The sequence below is a fragment of the Thamnophis elegans genome, chromosome 4, assembly GCF_009769535.1.
Source record: "Thamnophis elegans isolate rThaEle1 chromosome 4, rThaEle1.pri, whole genome shotgun sequence".
NCBI classification, from domain to species: domain Eukaryota; kingdom Metazoa; phylum Chordata; class Lepidosauria; order Squamata; family Colubridae; genus Thamnophis; species Thamnophis elegans.
The window spans coordinates 89,878,850-89,898,172 of NC_045544.1; the positions used below are offsets into that span (position 1 = coordinate 89,878,850).

Here is a 19,323-nt window from a genome sequence, read left to right on the forward strand (position 1 = left end):
AAGTGATGAAAAGATCCTGACCCTGCTTGCGTTTTTTGAAGATCAGTCGAGATTGGCTAGGTGCTGCCACCTAGTGAGCTGAGTCAAGAAACTTAAGTTTCAGTATCTTTCTGTTTCGCCTACTCTAAAGAAACCCAATAAAACAATCTCCCACCCCCATGGAGGAGTGGGGGGAAAGACACCTAGAAATGTTTACATCTCTACCTATTCCATAAACAAATTTTAGTACCTCCAGTGTAATGTGAAACACAAAAGTGTTAGAAATTGTTAAATAAGGAAAGACGTGTAGACCAGGGGTAGTAAACCTTTTTATACCTACCGCCCATGTTTGTATCTCTGTTAGTAGTAAAAATTTCTAACCGCCCACCAGTTCCACAGTAATGGTGATTTATAAAGTAGGGAAGTAACTTTATTTATAAAATTTATAAAGCAGGGTTCCAGCAAACCCCTACTGCCCACCATGAAAGCTGGAACGCCCACTAGTGGGCGGTAGGGACCAGGTTGACTACCACTGGTGTAGACAGTTACTAGATATTTCAGTTCTGACTGTTTGCATCTAAGAAACGGATCCTGTTCTACAGAGGTCTATGGAGATTCTCAGTCATCCAGGTCATGGTTGCCCCAAAGGTGCTTTTCAGGAGGCAGCTGGACTTTCTTATTTTTTTCTTTTTCTTGTTTCACTTCTCATCCAAGAAGCTTGTTCAGCTCTATCTGGATGGTGGGGAATGGTAGGATTCATATTTGATACTGTCCTACAGGACACTTTTTCATGCCAATTCCCTTTTCTTTTCTGTTCTGATTCCTGGATGGAGGTTGAGAGCAATGTTAGCAGCAGGGACCTCTTCATAACAACCGTCTTTTCTGTAGGGCCCTGATCTTGGGAAAGACTCTTGAAATGATTGTAATTCCTCATAAACAAACACAGGACTGCATAAAGAAATAAATCATGCTACTTTGAGAACTAAACATATGAAGACCACTCTTAAGACAGAAACCAGGAGACTGTGAGTTCTAGTCCTGCCTCAGGCATAAAAGCCAGCTGGGTAACCCAGTCACTCTCTCTCAGCCGAAGCTACCTCACAAGGTGGTTGTTGTGTAGAAAATGGGAGGAGGAAGCAGTATTAGGTATATTCATCATCTTGAGTTATTTATAAAAATAAATGGAAGATAAAAAAACAACCTTTAAAAAATGACTAGATTTCTTTACATTTCTTTTCTTGAATAGTATACACCGGGGATATATTTCATGTCAGGTTTTAGAATTGGTCTCTCTTTCTTTTTCCAAAGGCCTGCACTACAGGTGGATGTACAATCAGTGAAACTATTTCAGTAAAAACAATGAAAACTGGCCCAGAAGGAGTTCCAGCTCCTAAAGTCCAGTCTTTTTCCTCTGACTCTTTTAACATTTCATGGACTAAGCCAGAGTACATGAATGGTGAGTGAACTGTTTTAGCCTCAAGTTAAAAAGATGATTAGTAAAGGTAAATTAATATTCTAAATGGCAGCTTCTATGTGGTGCTTAATTTTTAATGATCATTTTAGCACATAAAATACGGCGATGGTATCATTGTCTACAGCTCGGAGATCGAAGTTTTCAATCCTGTTTTGCTGTTTCAGTGGCTCAAAAGTGCTCCCTTTTGATGGTTCTAATGTATTGCATTCTCTTATTTAATGCTTTATGGAACAATTGAACTGAAGGATACTTTCTGAAATCTCTTTTAAGCATGTTAAAAGATTCCATTTTCTTCATGGCATCTTCTTAATTTTGATTTCTAAATACATCCAGCTATTGGTTTCGTATCTGTACATTTTAAAGTGCTTGTAAGAAGGTAAATAACAGGCAAGGAATTATGAAGTTTTGACTATATATACATATACATATTCATACACACACACACACACACGCACGCACGCACGCACACATGCACACACAAAATTTCCATACTACCTTTACTTATTGTATCAATGTGAATCTGGTCTTGTCAGTTAAATTGTCAGAGACAGCCAGCTGAGTCTAGACTATATAATAGTACTAGAATTTATATAAACTTCTTCTAAGCCATATTTAATTTTTTTTCTTTGAATGCAGAAGAATCTCAGTAGTCTTGCTAAGAAAATACACACTATAAAATGATCAATTGAACATCTTAGAAGAAGTATATGTCTATGTATGTATGTACGTATGTACGTACGTACATATGTATGTACGTACGTATGTGTGCGTGTTCATGTGTGTGTGTGTATAATGCATTGTGTCATAACTCCTGGTATGCCCAAATATGGGAGGGAGCATACTGCTTACCTATGGTCTTGTTGTATTCAGGTCTTTTCCCATGTAAGATTGAGATTGTTTTGGCAATGTTTCGGCGAGGTCCCACTCGCCATCTTCAGGCTGGTGTTTTTAGCTTCGTCCTTGTGCGAGTAAGGCATGGTTGGAGTTGTCGTCTTTCTATAAATCTTGGTGGGGTTGTGTGGAGTGCTGGCTTTGTTGCTGTAAGTGGTTGATTGGTTGTGTAGTTGCATCCTGATTGGAAGATGGAATTGATGTTTGTAGATTGGTTGGCTGTTTTGCATCATCCTGCGTGGGTAAGGTGCTGGCCGTTGTTCTTTTGTGTTGTAATGATCTGGGTGGTGGGTGGGGTTCGTTTGTTGACTAGGGCTGGTTTCCAGATGTCTGGTAGGCGGGAGGTATCATCACATTTATTCATGTTGTGCGGGTGTTTCTCTATTTCGATGGCTTCCATAATTATTCTCTTGTTGAAGTGTTCTGTTTTGGAGATTAATTTGGTTCCTTCAAAATCAATTTCGTGTCCTGTTGGTTTAAGATGCTGGAAAAGGGAGGAAGTCTTTTCTTTTTTTTCTGACTTTATATCTATATAAAAATGGTTGTTGTACTACTGCAGTACTTGCAAATACCATAGCAGTGGATTAGATTTTCTTACAAAGATCACTTCTCCAATGTGGCACATTGAAATGTTTTGGCACATCAGATTTGATGAGATAGAAGTCCACAAATTCTTAGCTAGCAGTTTAGAGGTTGAAGAGAGCTGGTTTATATGATCTAATCTGGTAGATACTGGAAGGAGAAGAACTTCCTCAACTGAAACAAAATAACTAATTGTAGGTCAGAAACTAGAGTGGTAACTTTTTCCTATTGAGCCTACATTATTTGTGCCATAACATGAATGTAGCTTAATAGTTTATATTTTACCTGATACAAAGTAGCTAAATGTCTATGGATCAAACATGAACAAAACCAGAGAGAAAAATGGCACCCCTATTTGTATTATATATGCATGCTCCTACTTTAAAAATAACTGGATGGTTTAAAAATATCTGATTGAATGTCTAGTTTCCCAGCAATCAGCTGAAGTCACAAGGCTTATAACAGAAAATGATACTAAGAAATTGCTCCAGTTGAGTATAAAATATCTTTAATAATGTATTTGGTAGTTTTGGAGAATTATAAATATCTACTGTAATCTGCAAGTTAATTTAAATTTGAAGGTAGTCTGCCTTTTGCTTTGAAATGACATAGTGTCATTGATTATTTCAGAATAAATTGTAAACAATTAGAAATTGTTACAAGACAAGTTTATTTGTCAGATGTGTATTGCAATGAGCTCAACATCACCGTGTCTTATTGCTTTTTTTGGAACATATTTTTTTTCTATGGGAACAATCTATTTGGCATTAGATGTTCAAGACCAATATGTACAGTAAGTAACAAAATAAAATAATGGATGATGGGATTATCAATGACTACAGTTCTTTATGGTGGAATCGTATTTCAAAAACCATAGGGAGCACATTCTAAATAGCAACTATCAGCATATCTCATTTTATCTGCATTTTGCTTTATTGCACTTCACAGATATTGTGGATTTTTACAAGCTTCTCCATCAGTAAACTATTACTACTTGCTGAAGACTCAGATGATGATTAGCATTTATAGCAATGGAATATTTTTAATTAAAGTACGTACATCGTGTTTTGTAGATGCAATGCTACTGTATGCTTAATAGACTATGGTATAATGTAAACATAACTTTGGCAAACTATATACATTGGGAAACCCAAAAAAATCATGCTTTATTCATTTTATTGCAATGGTTGCTTTCGAACCATTGGTCTGGAACCAAATCTGCACTTTCTCTGAAGTATGCCTGTATGTGAAAGTCATCGTTAAAAGAAACATACATTCTCCTTCATTAATTTAGGGTATTTCTAAGGAAGGGGCTTGGCAAGTGTATGTCATACAACAGTAGGACTAGAGGTGGTATTCAGCAGGTTCTGATCAGTTCTGGAGAGCTGATAGCAGAAATTTTGAGTAGTTTGGAGTAGTTGAGGAGTTCCCAGCTGATCAGGAGAAAATGGAGATTTTACAGTATCCTTCCCCTGCCATGCCCATCATGCCATGCCTACAGAACTGGCAGTAAAAAAATCTGAATCCCACCACTGAGTAGGACCATCCAGATTAGTCTTTGCTAGTTTGAAATTGGTGTTATTTTATTCTTTTTATGTAGAGATTTGAACAATTTAAACTAAGATCAGGCAGAACTGAACTGTTCCTACTGTTCTTATACATCTAATTATAATTGTTCTGATAACTTTTTACAAAAGAATCCTGAAAATGTATCATAATCTGTAATGTGTCATTTTTGAAAGATTTCATGGTAGGATAACCAATGGACAAAATTGAGAATTTTAATTAAAATCTGTATTTTACATTGCAAATGATGACAGTGCAGATCTAAATATAACACTGATCTTAAATTGCAATGAACAAGAGCAACCATTGCAACAGATTTTTTTTAAAAAGCTTGTAAGGATTAATGCAGGTAAGGCAGTAGTTTTCAGATTACACAGAAGTATTATATACATTTAAAGCAGATCTCCTGCTTCTTTCTGAAGGCTGGGAAGAGAATAGTGATGACTAGAGCAAGCAAGGTCACGAACAAAGAGCTCGAGACCCAACTGAGTTACCTATAGCACTAAGTACATAAATATCTCTGTTACAATGAACAGGCAAAGGAAATATGTACAATTTGAACCTTGGATCCGCTTTCTAGATAGCTGAGCTTCACAGTTTGCTTTCATGGATTTTCTTCACTATGAACAACTTCTGTAATATCTGCAGCAAAACTCTTACTTATATAAGAGTTGTATATATGTGTATATGTGGCATTTATCTTTTGTATAATAAAACATTTTACATAGTGAAGACATGCCTGTGCTCATTAAGATACATCATGGGTCTAATACTATAACCTAGGTGATGTTTTTGTAGTGATCAGAAATGGCAATTTTTATCTTCAGATCCCAGTTTGTTGACATACGCTAATACCTTCAATTACAGCTAATTTTACAGAAATCTATTATGTAGCTGAAGCTCTTTCATAGTAGATTGCCACTAGGTTGTTCATCTGCATTAAATTACATCTTTTGATGAACCCCAGCTCAGCTATTTTGCAATGATGTAACATCATTTTTCATAGAATAAACAAAGATCAAAGTTTCTTATCATAGTCCATATATTAACTAGATATTTTATGACAATATGCAGATTTTGGAGAGAGTGTTTTACATTTGATTGTATTGCCCTCTTGAAATTGTTTGGTTTGCAGCATTTTATACAATTACCTCTAGTAATTAAAATGGATAGAAGAGGCTTCTGGGCAAGTCCAGGGCCTTTCTTAGGTAAATTCCATCACCTCACAGTAGGGGTGGATTCCTGCCAGTTCTAACCTCTTCTATAGAAGAGGTTCCACAAATCTACCATGCCGTTTAGAACTGGTTCCAGCTCCCTCCCCTTGCCCATCCTCACATCATCAAGATGAAGAGAGAGAGGAGCAATTCTGGGAGTTGAAGTCCACAAGTCTTAAAGCAGTCAAGTTTGAACACCCCTGGGGTTTTTTTTCTAAAGGGTTAGGGGTGCAAGGGTCTTGTAACTTGACAGCTTTAAGACTTGTGTGCTTCAAATGCCAGAGTTTCTGAGCCAACATTTTGGTTGCTAAGCAAGAGCGTTGTTAGTGAGTTTCACCACATTTTACAAGTTGGCTATGCCCACCCAGTCACAAGACTTCCAAGCCACTCCCACCCAGTCACATGGCTGGCAGGCCACTAACACAAAGCAGGCCACACCTACAGAAAAGGTTCTAAAAAATTTTGAAACCCACCACTGCCTCACGGCCACGGTACCTCCTATTGGTGAATCAAAGATATGGTATGAATTGTCTTGACAGAGCCTTTACCTAGCTTCTTTCAAAACTTGCACAATCACATTGTCGAGGGGAACCATAGCTGGTTCACAGAGGCCTAAAGCATATTGTCAGAATATCTGATGTTTGATTGCTAATTAAATGAATTCTTTGCTCCTTTTTTACCATTGCCACTTTTTGTCTGTTTTTATAATAATTTTATGTGTGTGTGTGGGGGGTGTATGTGCATGTATCTACACACTCCATCTACACACTTGAGAAGTAAATTGTAAATATGAGCCAGCAGTGTGCAGCAAGCAGGCCAAAAAGCCAATGCAATCCTAGGTTGTATTAACAAAGGGACAGAATTAAAATCACATGAAGTGTTAGTAGCACTTTATAAAGCCTTAGTAAAACCAGACTTAGAATACTGCATCCAGTTTTGGTCACCATATTATAAAAATAGATGGAAAGAGTGAAGTGAAAGCAGCAAAGATGATTAGGGGGGCTGGGGATTAAAACACATGAAGAAAGGTTTCAGGAATTGTATATGTCTAGTCTAGTGAAAACAAGGACTAGGGGTGACATGAGAGCAGTGTTCCAATATCTGAGGGGCTATCACTAAGAACCTATTTTCCAAAGCACCAGAAGGCAAGAAAAGAAACAATGGGTGGAAACTAACCAAGGAGACAAGCAACCTAGAACTAAGGAGAAATTTCCTGACAGTGGAATGGCTTGCCTTTAGAAGTTGAGGGGATTCCATAAAAGACTGGCCAGCCACTTGTCTGGAATAGTACAAGGTATCTTGCTTGAGCAAGGGTTTGGACTAGAAGATCTCCAAGGCTCCTTTCATCTCTATTATTCTATTATTTTGTTAAGTGACTCATGAAAGCTTATCCCAAAGGTGAGTAACTTGCAGCCCAGGTGCATATGGCTATTAAGCTTTTATGATTGTGATTTTGTGATCTGTGTCATGTCAGCAAGCTCATTCCAACTACAATATAGGGCTTAAAATAAGTATAATAGAGATTTTAAAAACAAAGACTTGTCTAATCCTATCCCATCTCAAACTTGCCCACTAGTACCAGCAATTAACTGACTGCACCCCTAAATGGTATTAACTGCAATGCTCTGCCACCAAAAGGTTACCCATCTTGGTTTCTGGAGTACTAGATATATTAGTCTCGGAACCTCTTTAAGATCATTTGTGAATGAGAATTTTAGGAGAGCTGGGGTTTGTACTTGATAGCCATATTAGAGTAGCAAAGTAAAATTGAGCTCCAATTCAGAATAGCATCATCTAATTTAAATTAATTGCATATTTAAATTTCAGACCTAAAACATGCTTAAAATTGGGAAAGTACTGTATAAAAAGTAGTGCATTTTAATAACCCAAACTTAAATTTTAACTTAAAAAACAGCTTATATCCAGGACCAGCACAGTTCTATGGCCCATTAATTACATTCACAATTCCATTCCAGACAGTGCTGCTTGCATTTTAACTTTGACAAAGCCCTGTTAAATAATGTTCCCCTTGGATATGCAGAATATCCAGTGGCTTTAGATATTAGGTTAAAGGAAGTGGAGGGTTAGGGGTCAGGAGACCAATTATTTGTTAATTACCATGTAATTTCAGTGAGAATGGCAATAGTATGGATTTGCTTTCTAACGCTAAGTACAAGGTAAATGTTGTATCCCTGGGGTCTTTGAAAAGTTGCTTATGCACAGATAGGGAAATAGGGAACAATAACAGAAAGTACAGTTTTCTTCTGAAAAGCATTTAAACTGCAGCATCATAATGACTGTAGAATGCCTTTAAGCATCTCTAAGGACAAAACTTTGCCAAAAGAAATGCCAGATATTCAATTTGGAATTAAAAATGTTTGGCTATTACAACTTGTCTTATCCTAGCATTTGAGGGTATACTGATTATTTTGAGAAGATCATATTGTAACCAAACATTAGCTTACCAAAAGACCAATTGGAAGTTTTGACCAAAAGATAACAGCAGCCAAGGGTGTTTGATTGGAAGACCTGAAGGACCGGGTAGATAATGTATTCTTTGACAGTTGGGAGCCACTTTTTTAAATTGACAATGAAAGGTATAATGAACAAGGAGATAGAATAAAATAACAGAGTTGGAAGGGGCCTTGGAGGTCTCCTAGTCCAAACCCCTGCTTAGATAGGAAACCCTACACCACTTCAGACAAATGGTTATCCAACATCTTCTTAAAAACTCCAGTGTTGGAGCATTTTCAATTTCTGTAGGCAAGTTGTTCCACTGATTAATTGTTCTAACTGCCAGGAAATGTCTCCTCCTGTTGCTTCTCTCCTTGAATAGTTTTTACCCATTGCTTCTTGTCCTACTCTCAAGTGCTTTGGAGAATTGTTTGACTCCCTCTTCTTTGTGGCAACTCTTGAGATATTGGAACACTGCTATCATGTCTCCCCTAATCCTTCTTTCCATTAAACTAAACATACCCAGTGTCTGCAATCATTCTTCATATGTTTTAGCCTCCAGTCCCCTAATCAGCTTTGTTCTCTTCTCTGCACTCTTTCTAGAGTCTCAACATCTGTTTTACATCATGGCGACCAAAACTGGATGCAGTATTCCAAGTGTGGCCTTACCAAGGCATTATAAAGTGGTATTAACACTTCATGTGATCTTGATTCTATCCCTCTGTTTATGCAGCCTGGAACTGTGTTGGCTTTTTTGGCAGCTGCTGCACACTGCTGGCTCATATTTAAGTGATTGTTCACTAGGACTCCAAGATCCCTCTCATAGTTACCACTATTGAACAAGGTACCTTATATACTATATGTATATAGTATACATATAGCAAGATGACAGAGTAAAAACTCTGTTAGTATACATATAGTATACATATAGCAAGATGACAGAGTGAAAACTCTGAAAGGGAGAGAATGTGGAAAATTGTGTCCCTGGTTATTTACAATTTATTAGTAAACTTTAGTAACATGATTTTGAGGTCTACAGTGTGAGAAAAGTAAAGATGGGACATCTTAGATTCCCTAATATGTTCCCATAGTGGTGGGTTCCGGATTCTGGTTGGAACGGCCCCGGCGTCACCCACATGGCCGCACACAGTGCGCACATGCATCGTACTTACCTGCGATGCTTCCTCAAGACTCTGCGATGCTCCAGCTCCTCAGCAGAGCATCATGCAGGCGCCGTACATGCCATGGGCATGCACGGAAGCGCCAAATGCCTAAAGCACAGGTATAATATTTATCGTCACTGTACTTAAATACAACCAAATTGGTTGGTAAGGAGAAGGGTGGGCAGGTGGGCCCTCCAGAGCACCATACTGGAACGGTATCCGGTGCTCCGGGCAGGCTCTGGTACGCCCGTACCGGGGTGTACCACCTGTAACCCACCACTGGTTCCATCTCTCCAATCATGCTGCAGACAAGTGGAAGTTTTAGAAATAGTTCATGGAATCTTTAGGGAAGGTAGATAGTGGAGGGAAGTAACAGAAACCTTACAAAGCCGTAATAACTTTTTTTGTGTTTTGAAGGGAATATGAGTTATTATGATAATATGAAGGTTGAAGGGCATATAAAAGGCATCAAAACTAGAAAACAAAATGAATCATAACCTTCCAGAGTTTTGTTGCTGATTTGCAAAGGTAAAGTGAGATACTTAACTTTGGAGAAATTGCTGACTTATTAATAAAGGATCAAATTGTCAGACAGATACTTTGTTGAAAAATGAGAGACATATTGCTAGAAATTAAAAACCTTTATTTTTGGTAGAAGTAATTGAAATATCTCTAGCCACAGGGATTATTTCTGAATTGAATTTTACAATTAAAGAGTGGGATAAGAATAGCCAAATGGACTAAATATATGGAAATTGCAGTGGGGAAGATTTGATTCCAAGTTTGTACCTCTACTAAATGATATCCCATCCAAGAATCATTTAATAATTAAAGAGGCATAATCAATTAGCCTGGATTGAAAATTAGCAGTGACTGCTTGAGGCTGATAATAATATCATCAAGACCTCAAATCTGGAGTTCAGTCCAAGAAGATGCAGTATAAATTATGTTGGATTATCAGGTTCAATCAGCAGTCATGGTTGCCAAAAAGTTTTTACAATATTTTAAATCAAGGAAGGATTTCTGTTTGTCATATATGTTCTTTCAGTATTTTAATGGCAAAGACTTTTGTTACAAAACTCTTGGTGTTGAGACCTAAGCATAGCTGGTACAATTTATATGGAGCTATATTTATTGAGTATGTTGAGAGCCGTTTCCCAGTAGACCACTATATAAGTGTTCAATTTATCACTGTAAGTGAACCTGGAAGTCAAAGCATCCATGTGCCATTTTTCAGTTTTTTTCACAATGTTCATTAAGTGAACCCATGGTTATAAATCCTAATGCCACAGTTGTTAAGTGAATTCATTCATTTGATTTTTTTGCCAGAAACCATGAAGTTGTCCAATCCAATATGTGGTTACATGACCATGGCAGTGGGGGGGGGGGCAATAATTTACAATGATCAAATGTCAACTCACAAAGCATTCCTGGCCTGCTCTCCAGTTGCCATAGGTGTGTGAGAGAGAAAACCGATGGAGCAGCATGGCAGCCACAACCAGAAGCACATTCCATGCACACATTTTTCAAGGCCGTATCCTAGGTTACCTGCAACAGCCGGAAGGGTGTGATCTCTGGGGGAGGGAGGGAAACAGGGTCATATTTGGGCCATACATTACATGGGGTCAGAGCTGGCTTCACTTGGATACATGCTGACATGTTGCTCATAACTGGATTTCTTTTGAAGCTTGGTTCAAGACTCATGATTTAATTAGGGCAGTATTAGGGCAGGGTATAAATTACAGGGTGGTTAAGCAAGGACTACTTGTACCTCAAATGTTCTTCTCCACTATATGGCACTCCTTCATCTTTGCCATTTAGTTTTTCATGCTGTAGGAGCCTATTGCCACAGGATCTTTAAATCAGAGACAGAATCCAGGTGTGGGATTTTGGAATAGCAGTTCCACTAAGGTCCCTAGCACCAGTGGATCTGACTCATGAAATGTTTACCCAACTCTTGCTCTTGAAAAAGAACTCATGAGAGCAGGTAATAACATTACAGGAACAAGCCTACATTACTAGCATATAGTCTGGAAAAGAACTGGCCTTTTTTGTTTGTTGGAGTGTGTTCTGTCCTCCCTTCACGGCTCTTAACAAATGGCAAGACAAATAAACTTAAAAGCAACTTTCTTTATCAGTTCTCAATTCAAACTGGCTTCGAGCCCAAAAATAACAGAAATACAGTCTCTTTCAAGCAGATAACAAAATACAAAACAACTCTTACAAGCAATGCACTTCTTCCAAAGTCTCCATGAATCAGGGTTACATGAAACACCAAAGAACTTATCCAAGTGTATCAAGCAATGTTGTACAAACCCAGGAACGCACGAAGAAACGTTGACTCCTGCGACTAGGGTGTGGCAGCATCCGTCCTTTTATCTCCAAACCTGCCCCTAACAAGCCCCAGCTGCATAATGAATCTTTTATCCCGAAAAGACTCACAGCAGACATCTGCTGAGTCACAACAGCTGTGTATTTATGAAATTATTTTGAATATCAGGGCAGATAAGCAGAATGTCTTCTCCACTTTCTCTCTTTATGAAGTTTATTAGAAGCAAGGTTTTTCTATTATTTAGTATTTAAATAATGTACTTTTACTTCATATATAATGAATGTCTATTAGCATTCATTGATATATCGGCATGTGGTGCATCTAAGACAACTATGATGAGCATTTTATTTTATTTTTAGTTGAACATTTTGCGTCTTAATTACTGTACTTAGATTCTTTTTTGGATTTACAGCACTATTGAATTCCAACTTCTTATAAAACAATCAGTTAGAAACCACATCAGATATCACTGAGATGTCATTGGAGCCCAAGCAAACTGGATTTCTGAAAAGGCGATTCCTAAGCTATTAAGTGGGCTATAGAGGCAACAATAAAAGAATATTAATAGCGTTGGAAATCTGCTGAGCTTCAATTTAGAACAATTTTTTGATGTCTCAAGTCTATTCTGATAGTAGAGAATGGGACATCAGGGCACGACAAAATACATTTCCAGAGTACAAGTAGAAAACATGAAAGAAAAGTATGACATTACATTACCCAAACTAGGCAACATCATCAGTGCTACACAGACTAGCATAGATATTATCTAATTTGGGCAATGAAATGTCTGCAGGAAAACAACCAAGCTCAGAGAGCATCAAGGACCTCTCATTTCAACCCCGAACTCAAGCCTGAGCTACAAATATTTTCCTTTAAAGAAAAGTATGCTAAAGCACAAAACCCTAAAATTTAATTTAAACCATAAAACCATAAAATCCAAAGCTTGGAAGTATCTTTAGGATGTCTCTCCAGTCTGCTAACAATCAGAAAAAACTTTGCAATCTTGTATCAACTTTGGGTGGTAAACAGTGATGGGTTTACTACCAGTTCACTCATGTGTGCACTCGTGCACGTGTGTGTGCTCCAGTGACGTGCAGTGGAGACGAGGAGGAGTGAGGCAATGGTGGTGGCTCCTCAGGGATGGTGACAGAAGGGGCTCCGGATGCCTGCGCCATCTCCCGCCTGTCTTCCGGGACTCGCCCAGCCTGGCACGCAGCATTTTAAAGTGCATGTCGACGCCTCAGCCATACAGCGGGCTTATGGCCAGGCCCGGGGCGCTGGCATTCACTTTAAAGTGCTATTGCGCCTCCCGGCCATAAAGCAAGACATGTTTCGCTCTATGGCGGGGCGTGGTGGCATGCAGTTTAAAGTGCCAGCGTGCCTTCCGGCCATTTAGCGGACCTGCTGAATGGCCGGAAGGCACGCAGGCACTTTAAAGTGCATGCCGCTGCACCCTGCCATAGAGCAAAACGCATCCTGCTTTATGGCCGGGGCACTTTAAAGTCATGCCACCACCCCGGCCATACAACGGGACCCGCTGTATGGCCGGAAGCCGGCATGTCCCGCTTTATGGAGAGGCACTGCGGCATGGCTTTAGAAAATAAAAAAGTGCCAGCCCATGCGCCAGCAGAGGCGGGTAAAACACATACACACAAACACAAATTACTTATAATTAAACAAATTACAATTACTTACAAATAATTTTGAATTCCTCCCCCCTGCACCCTCCCTCCAACCCACATACCTTTTCCAGCTGTGTCAGAGGATTTCAACTCTCTTCTTGTCTGCCACAATGAAAATGTAAAAAGAAAAAGGCAAGAGCTGCTCTAGCCAGACTAGGATAGTTGCTGCTAGAGTCACCACGTGGATGACTCTGCTTAACTGTTTAAAAAAAGCCTCTAAACAAAGTGCCCTCTGCAGGAGGAGGCGAGAGAACCACGTGCCTCCTTTGCATAAGGAATTTTTCACCTTTTAACCCTTGCTTAACTCTGCTCAAGTAATCATAAGGCTAGAGTAAAGGAGGCCCGTTGTTCTCTCGCCTCCCCCTGCAGTTAAGCACTAACCAGAGTCATCCACTGTGACTCTGGCAGCAACTACCTCTGCCTTTTTCCTTTTAATTTTGTTTTTCTTTTCAAAATGACAGTGGTGAGGCCCTGCCTCCCCTGCCTCCCCTGACTGCACATCACTGGTGTGATCATGCGTGCATGTGCAGAAGTATCCAGGTGGGTGGCAGAACCTGTCACCACTGCCACTACCGGTTTGCCCAATTTGGGGCAAGCTGGCAGAAACCCATCTCTGGTAGTAAATCATTCTAGTAAGTAACACCTGAAGAACTGAAATCCATGATACTACCTGATACACAGAAAACAGTATCATTGCAATTAGAGCAGTTATGGGGAGTTGGAATAAAATTCAGTTCAGGAGGACTATAACAGATACTGATAACACCTGAAAGTCCTTTTAGTTATTGGTGAGATACTTCCCCCGCTCTCTTTCCTCTTCATTTTTTTTCCAGCAGGAATATGTTTGCTGTTAACTTCCTGTCCCCTCGTTTCCTGGTTCTGGTTATGTTATGCTAAAGGTTTGCCACGGGTGTGAAATTATTTGATTAGAATGAAGAAATAAGAAAAGGCATGGTAATATGATGGTAAAGCTCCTTTCAAAATGTGCTGGAAGGAATAGCCAGAAATAATATGGTAAAAGAGAAGAAGAGAAGCAGGAAACTAATTGGAATGAAATGTTTTTGCCCTAGAGCAGAATATGTTAGATGCAGCATTTTCAAACACTGTTTCATGATATGGGAAACAATTCAGCTTATATTAAATATCAGAAGTTCATAGGTGTTCAAAGGACAACCTTAGGCATTGCAAAGCTGAATTATAACCCCACCCCCATCCCATGGCAATTTTCTTCTCCTAGAAGCAAACACAGTCCATTGAGGGAGAATCTAAAGTATTCCTGTCAGACATTACCTTACTTGGGGTAATTTTCAGCTATCTGAGACTATTTAGAAACATTGTCCTGAGATGTTATTATATATCTTTTGAATTCTGTATTAGTATGTTTTTATACAGTATATTTCAAATTTTACATCCCAGTGGATAAAAACAATTCTTTCAGTTTTATTACAACAGCAATAATTTATACAGCAGCTTGACACTGAAAGAATGCTTTCACATTAAGGTGGTTTAATTATGCCTGGAGAATAGAAAATCTTCATGTCAATTGCCAACCAAGGAAATTTCCCCAAGGTTTTTGATGGAACAAATATTAGCAATATAGTACATATCATAGGTGAAACAGAATTATATTAAAAGGAAATATACAAGTGGACAAACATGAAGAGAATTTTTTTTGTCAGGAATTAGATTTGGGGCAAAAAGGTAGTTATAAATTATATTTTATGTGGCATGTTAAAATACAATGATTTCCCTGCAGTGTGACCCCATCAAGACTTTAGGTTGGAGGAGGTCACTTTAGAAACATCTCTACATGTGCCTTGTCACTCTTTAACTTTTGTGAGATGAGAAAAACTGAACTAATTTTACAGAAATTATTCTCTGAAGTATTTTTTTTTTAGAAATACAAAATAAAATGAGGAGAGGCAACGAGCAAAATACTTGCTTATCTGTGATGTCCTCTCATGACGATTACACAATTGCTCGTGTCCCAACTCTCCATGCAAGGATCTGCTTTCCCAATTAATCAGTTACTTAAATATTGTACTGTGTATGTAACCAAGTGTTTCTACAAAAGGGACAGCAAAACCACATAGACTGCATATTAGCACACTGATGAAACATTGTGAAGATTTAAAGCCATCATTTGTTATGGGAGCTCTTCTCCCAAGCTATTGCACATGGTGGTTGTAGGGGACAAAATGGAGAAACAGTTCTGCATGTAGCTTTGGGAAAAAGTAACAAATTAAGATATATAACTGATAAATAGGTATCATATTAAATGCTGAATTTGAATTAATCTCATTGCTTTTATTTTGAAGTAATGTCTGTTTTTCTATAGTCTAACTATAGACAAATATACATCTAGCTGCCTGTCAGGTGCAGTGCAAATCAAATGGTCAGGAATAATTCTGGACACCTCTCCTACAGGCCTGTTCAAAGAAAGATAGATGATCACTTTTTCAATAAACAAACAAGTGGTATAACCCATAATATTTCTGTGTGAAATAATAATGAAAACACCATCATATATACAACAGATGTTCTTATTTGTAATAAATTCAGCAACTACTGTTGCAATGAAAAACTACAGATTATTTCTGAATGGTTGCATTATGTTGAAAATATGGTCCACTAATTTTTTTTTCTGATTAGGATTTAAATATTTCCTTATTTTTATCTACACGTGAGTTTTTATGCAGTATGATATTGTGAAACAGAATTGCACTCATTTTTTTCAATTCTGAGTCTATTCAAAAACATATTCTGTGAGGAACCTCCCACACATTTCCAGAATGTCTGAATCTGAAAAACATACTTCCATGGATAAAAATCTAAATTTGGGCACATAGTGTCATCCCATTGAAATAAGTTCAGGAAACTCCACAATAGCTGCTGGAACACTGTTTAAGTATAGAATGACAACAGAATCTTGAAAGTCTGACAGAGGTTTTTTCTTCTTCTCTCCCCTTCTTATACCATAGAGAGTCAAGGCAAGGTTTACCCGAGTTTGATTTGAACACATTCTTTCCAGGCTTAATTCCAATTTCATAGTTATTGGTTTTATTGTTGCGAGCCACCTAGAGTTCTGCTTATGATGAGTGGCCCTACAAAACTTTTAAATACATAATAATAAATACATAAGTCCTTGATTTATGACCACAATTTGAACCAGAATTTATGTTGCTAAGCAAGGCGGTTGTTAAGTGAGTTGTGATGAATTTTTCAACATTTTGCCATGGTTGTTAAACAAATCCCTACAGCTGGGCAAATCATGTGGTCATTAAGCAAAACCGGCTCCCCCATTAACTTTGAATGCCAGCTGGAAGCAATGCAAATAGTGATCAAATGACCTTGGGAACCTGCAAATGTTGCAAATATATAAAGATAAAAGGTAAAGGTTCCTCTTGCAGATATGTGCTAGTTGTTCCTGACTCTAGGGGGTGGTGCTCATCTTCATTTCAAAGCCGAAGAGCCAGCGCTGTCCGAAAAAATCTCTGTGGTCATGTGGCCGGCATGACTAAACATCAAAGGGACACGGAACACTGTTACCTTCCCACCAAAGGTGGTTTCTATTTTCTACTTGCATTTTTACATGATTTCAAACTGTTAGGTTGGCAGAAGCTGGGACAAGTAACAGGAGCTGACTCCATTATACGGTGCTAGGAATTCGAACTGCTGATCTTTCTGATCAACAAGTTAATATCTTAGCCACTGAGCCACTGCGTTCCCTTTTTGCAAATACATAGAGACTACCAAGCATCTGAATTTTGATCACATGACCGTGAGGATGCTGTGAAAGTTGTAAGAATGAGGTCTGGCTGTAAATCACTTTTTTCAGTACTATTGTAACTTTGAATAGACACTAAATGAATGATTGTAAGTTGATGACAATATATATATTGTTATATATATTGTTATATATATTGTTATATATATTGTTATATATATATGTATGTATGTATGTATGTATGTATGTATTTATATATGTATTTATGTATGTATGTATGTTATGTTTGTGCTGATAAATAAATAAAGGGAGACTAGTATAGATCTATTTCAAGCTATTTAGCTCTCATCAGCTAGCCATACCCTTACTGGGATTTGAACCTGGGCTGTATTACATATTAGGCAGAATATATATATATATATATATATATATTCTGAAGTAGGCGTCACTGAATTCAATGTGACCTACTCCCAAGTTAGTGTAACCTTTCAAATGTACCTTTATTGTGATTTAACAGTAATATGTTTCTCTTTTATTGCTATTGTTTTTAAAATAGGATTTATTACTAGTTATGGATTGTACATGAATGGCATTCTGGTGCAGAATTCCTCAAAAGTGACCTATTATATTTCTGGCCTTTCTCCTTGGAGTCTCCATGCCTTCAGAGTTCAAGCATGCACATCAAATGGCTGTGCTTTGGGCCCACTGGTGAGTTCTACCATTTACATTCTGAGAATACAATAAATGTCATTTGATACTGAATATCAAAGTAAATGGTGTTGATTCTCACTGATCAGTATTAACCCATCTGACATTTTACAAAAAATGCCATTAAAAGCTGTAATGGATTCAAATAGCTTACTACTAAGCACTTTTTCAAAATATCATTTAGATACAGTAAAGTCAGAGATATTGGGGAGAAGAGAAATGAGAGAGAAATGTGTATAATTGAAATTAAGGGAAGTTGATACATTTAAAAGGCACAACTTAGTTCAATCTGATTTAAAAGGACACAATTAAAGAATTACTATTGCAGGATGAAGAAAAACTTGCTAGCTCTTCTTTCCCTGAAAAAGTATTGTGTGAAACATTCCTAGAAGTTCAAACAAATTATACATCACACCTTGAAAGATGTTATTCAAAGTGATACCTTGCTTTAAAAAGCTATGAATTTGAGTTTAAAATTAAATATTTAACAATATAGTAAAGCAGCAAACTATGCATGAGAATTTTTAATATGAGCTTGTCTTCACATTGAAAGCAAACATTTTATAATTTAAATGATATTTATATTATTCTTTAATCTTAATCATTTTACAGTTTTGCGATGTTATGCTCTTGTAATGCATACTTTAACACTGTAAAATATTATTGTAATGTACAGGATAAGTTTCTTTATTATATTCCCCCTGATTAAAAAACAGTTCAAGCACTATATTATGTTGTGTCAAAAATAACATATTCTCTGCCTTTGTGGAGCTGAATTTACGCATCCCCAGTAAAATCTGTGACCTAAAACCCCTCATTTTCCTCATCTTACTCAAAATGGGGAGGTGGGGAAGAAGTACATATTCTAGCACTTCTGGTAAAATTTTACTTAACAAATCTCTCAGTTTGTAATAACACCTTTACTGTGTGAAGATTGCCCCAGGGAAGGATATCACAATTTATTTATTTTTATTTTTATTTTGTCTAGGTTTTCCATTTTCTTCCCAAAATTCATTACTTTAAAATGCTAGCAATATCATCCATTTGTAAAACAGAATTGCGTACTTATTACCATTAAACATTATAGAATTTGAATGGGACTGATTAATATTTACTCTTAAAAGCATGAGTGGCTTTTTGCCAATTTTTATACTTTCTTTTCTCCCTCCCTCCCTCCCTCTCTCTCTCTCTCTCTCTCTTTGTGTGTGAATTAGGAAACAATCCACCAATCCTTGTTAAATTGTTCTGTTGCATTTCATATATTTCTTACCGCATAAGCCTATTTATAATGCATGAAAATTGCACAGCAATGACTGTGCTAGCAGAACCACACCCTTAAAGTGTTTTCATGTTCTGTTTTAAGTTATCCAATCCCAGGTACAACATCATTATTTCTAAGATCACTTCTCTTGTGACATTGATATAGTTTATTTGCTGCTTTCATTATCTCTTCTGATAATACAGTGCTTTCAATATAGGTCCTTCCTCTTTATTATAGAGAAATTGCAGTTTACCTAATTATTACTATCAGCCTGAATCAATCTACTGAAG

At 37.6% G+C, this 19,323-nt stretch overlaps 1 protein-coding gene across 1 annotated transcript in view; it reads left to right on the forward strand.

Moving 5' to 3' along the window:
• USH2A (usherin) overlaps window positions 1–19,323 on the forward strand; it is a 517,131-nt gene that overhangs the window by 255,572 nt on the left and 242,236 nt on the right. Inside the window, 2 exon segments of the mRNA XM_032216063.1 lie at window positions 1,288–1,435; window positions 17,621–17,772. Of these exon segments, the coding sequence (XP_032071954.1) occupies window positions 1,288–1,435; window positions 17,621–17,772 (300 nt within the window).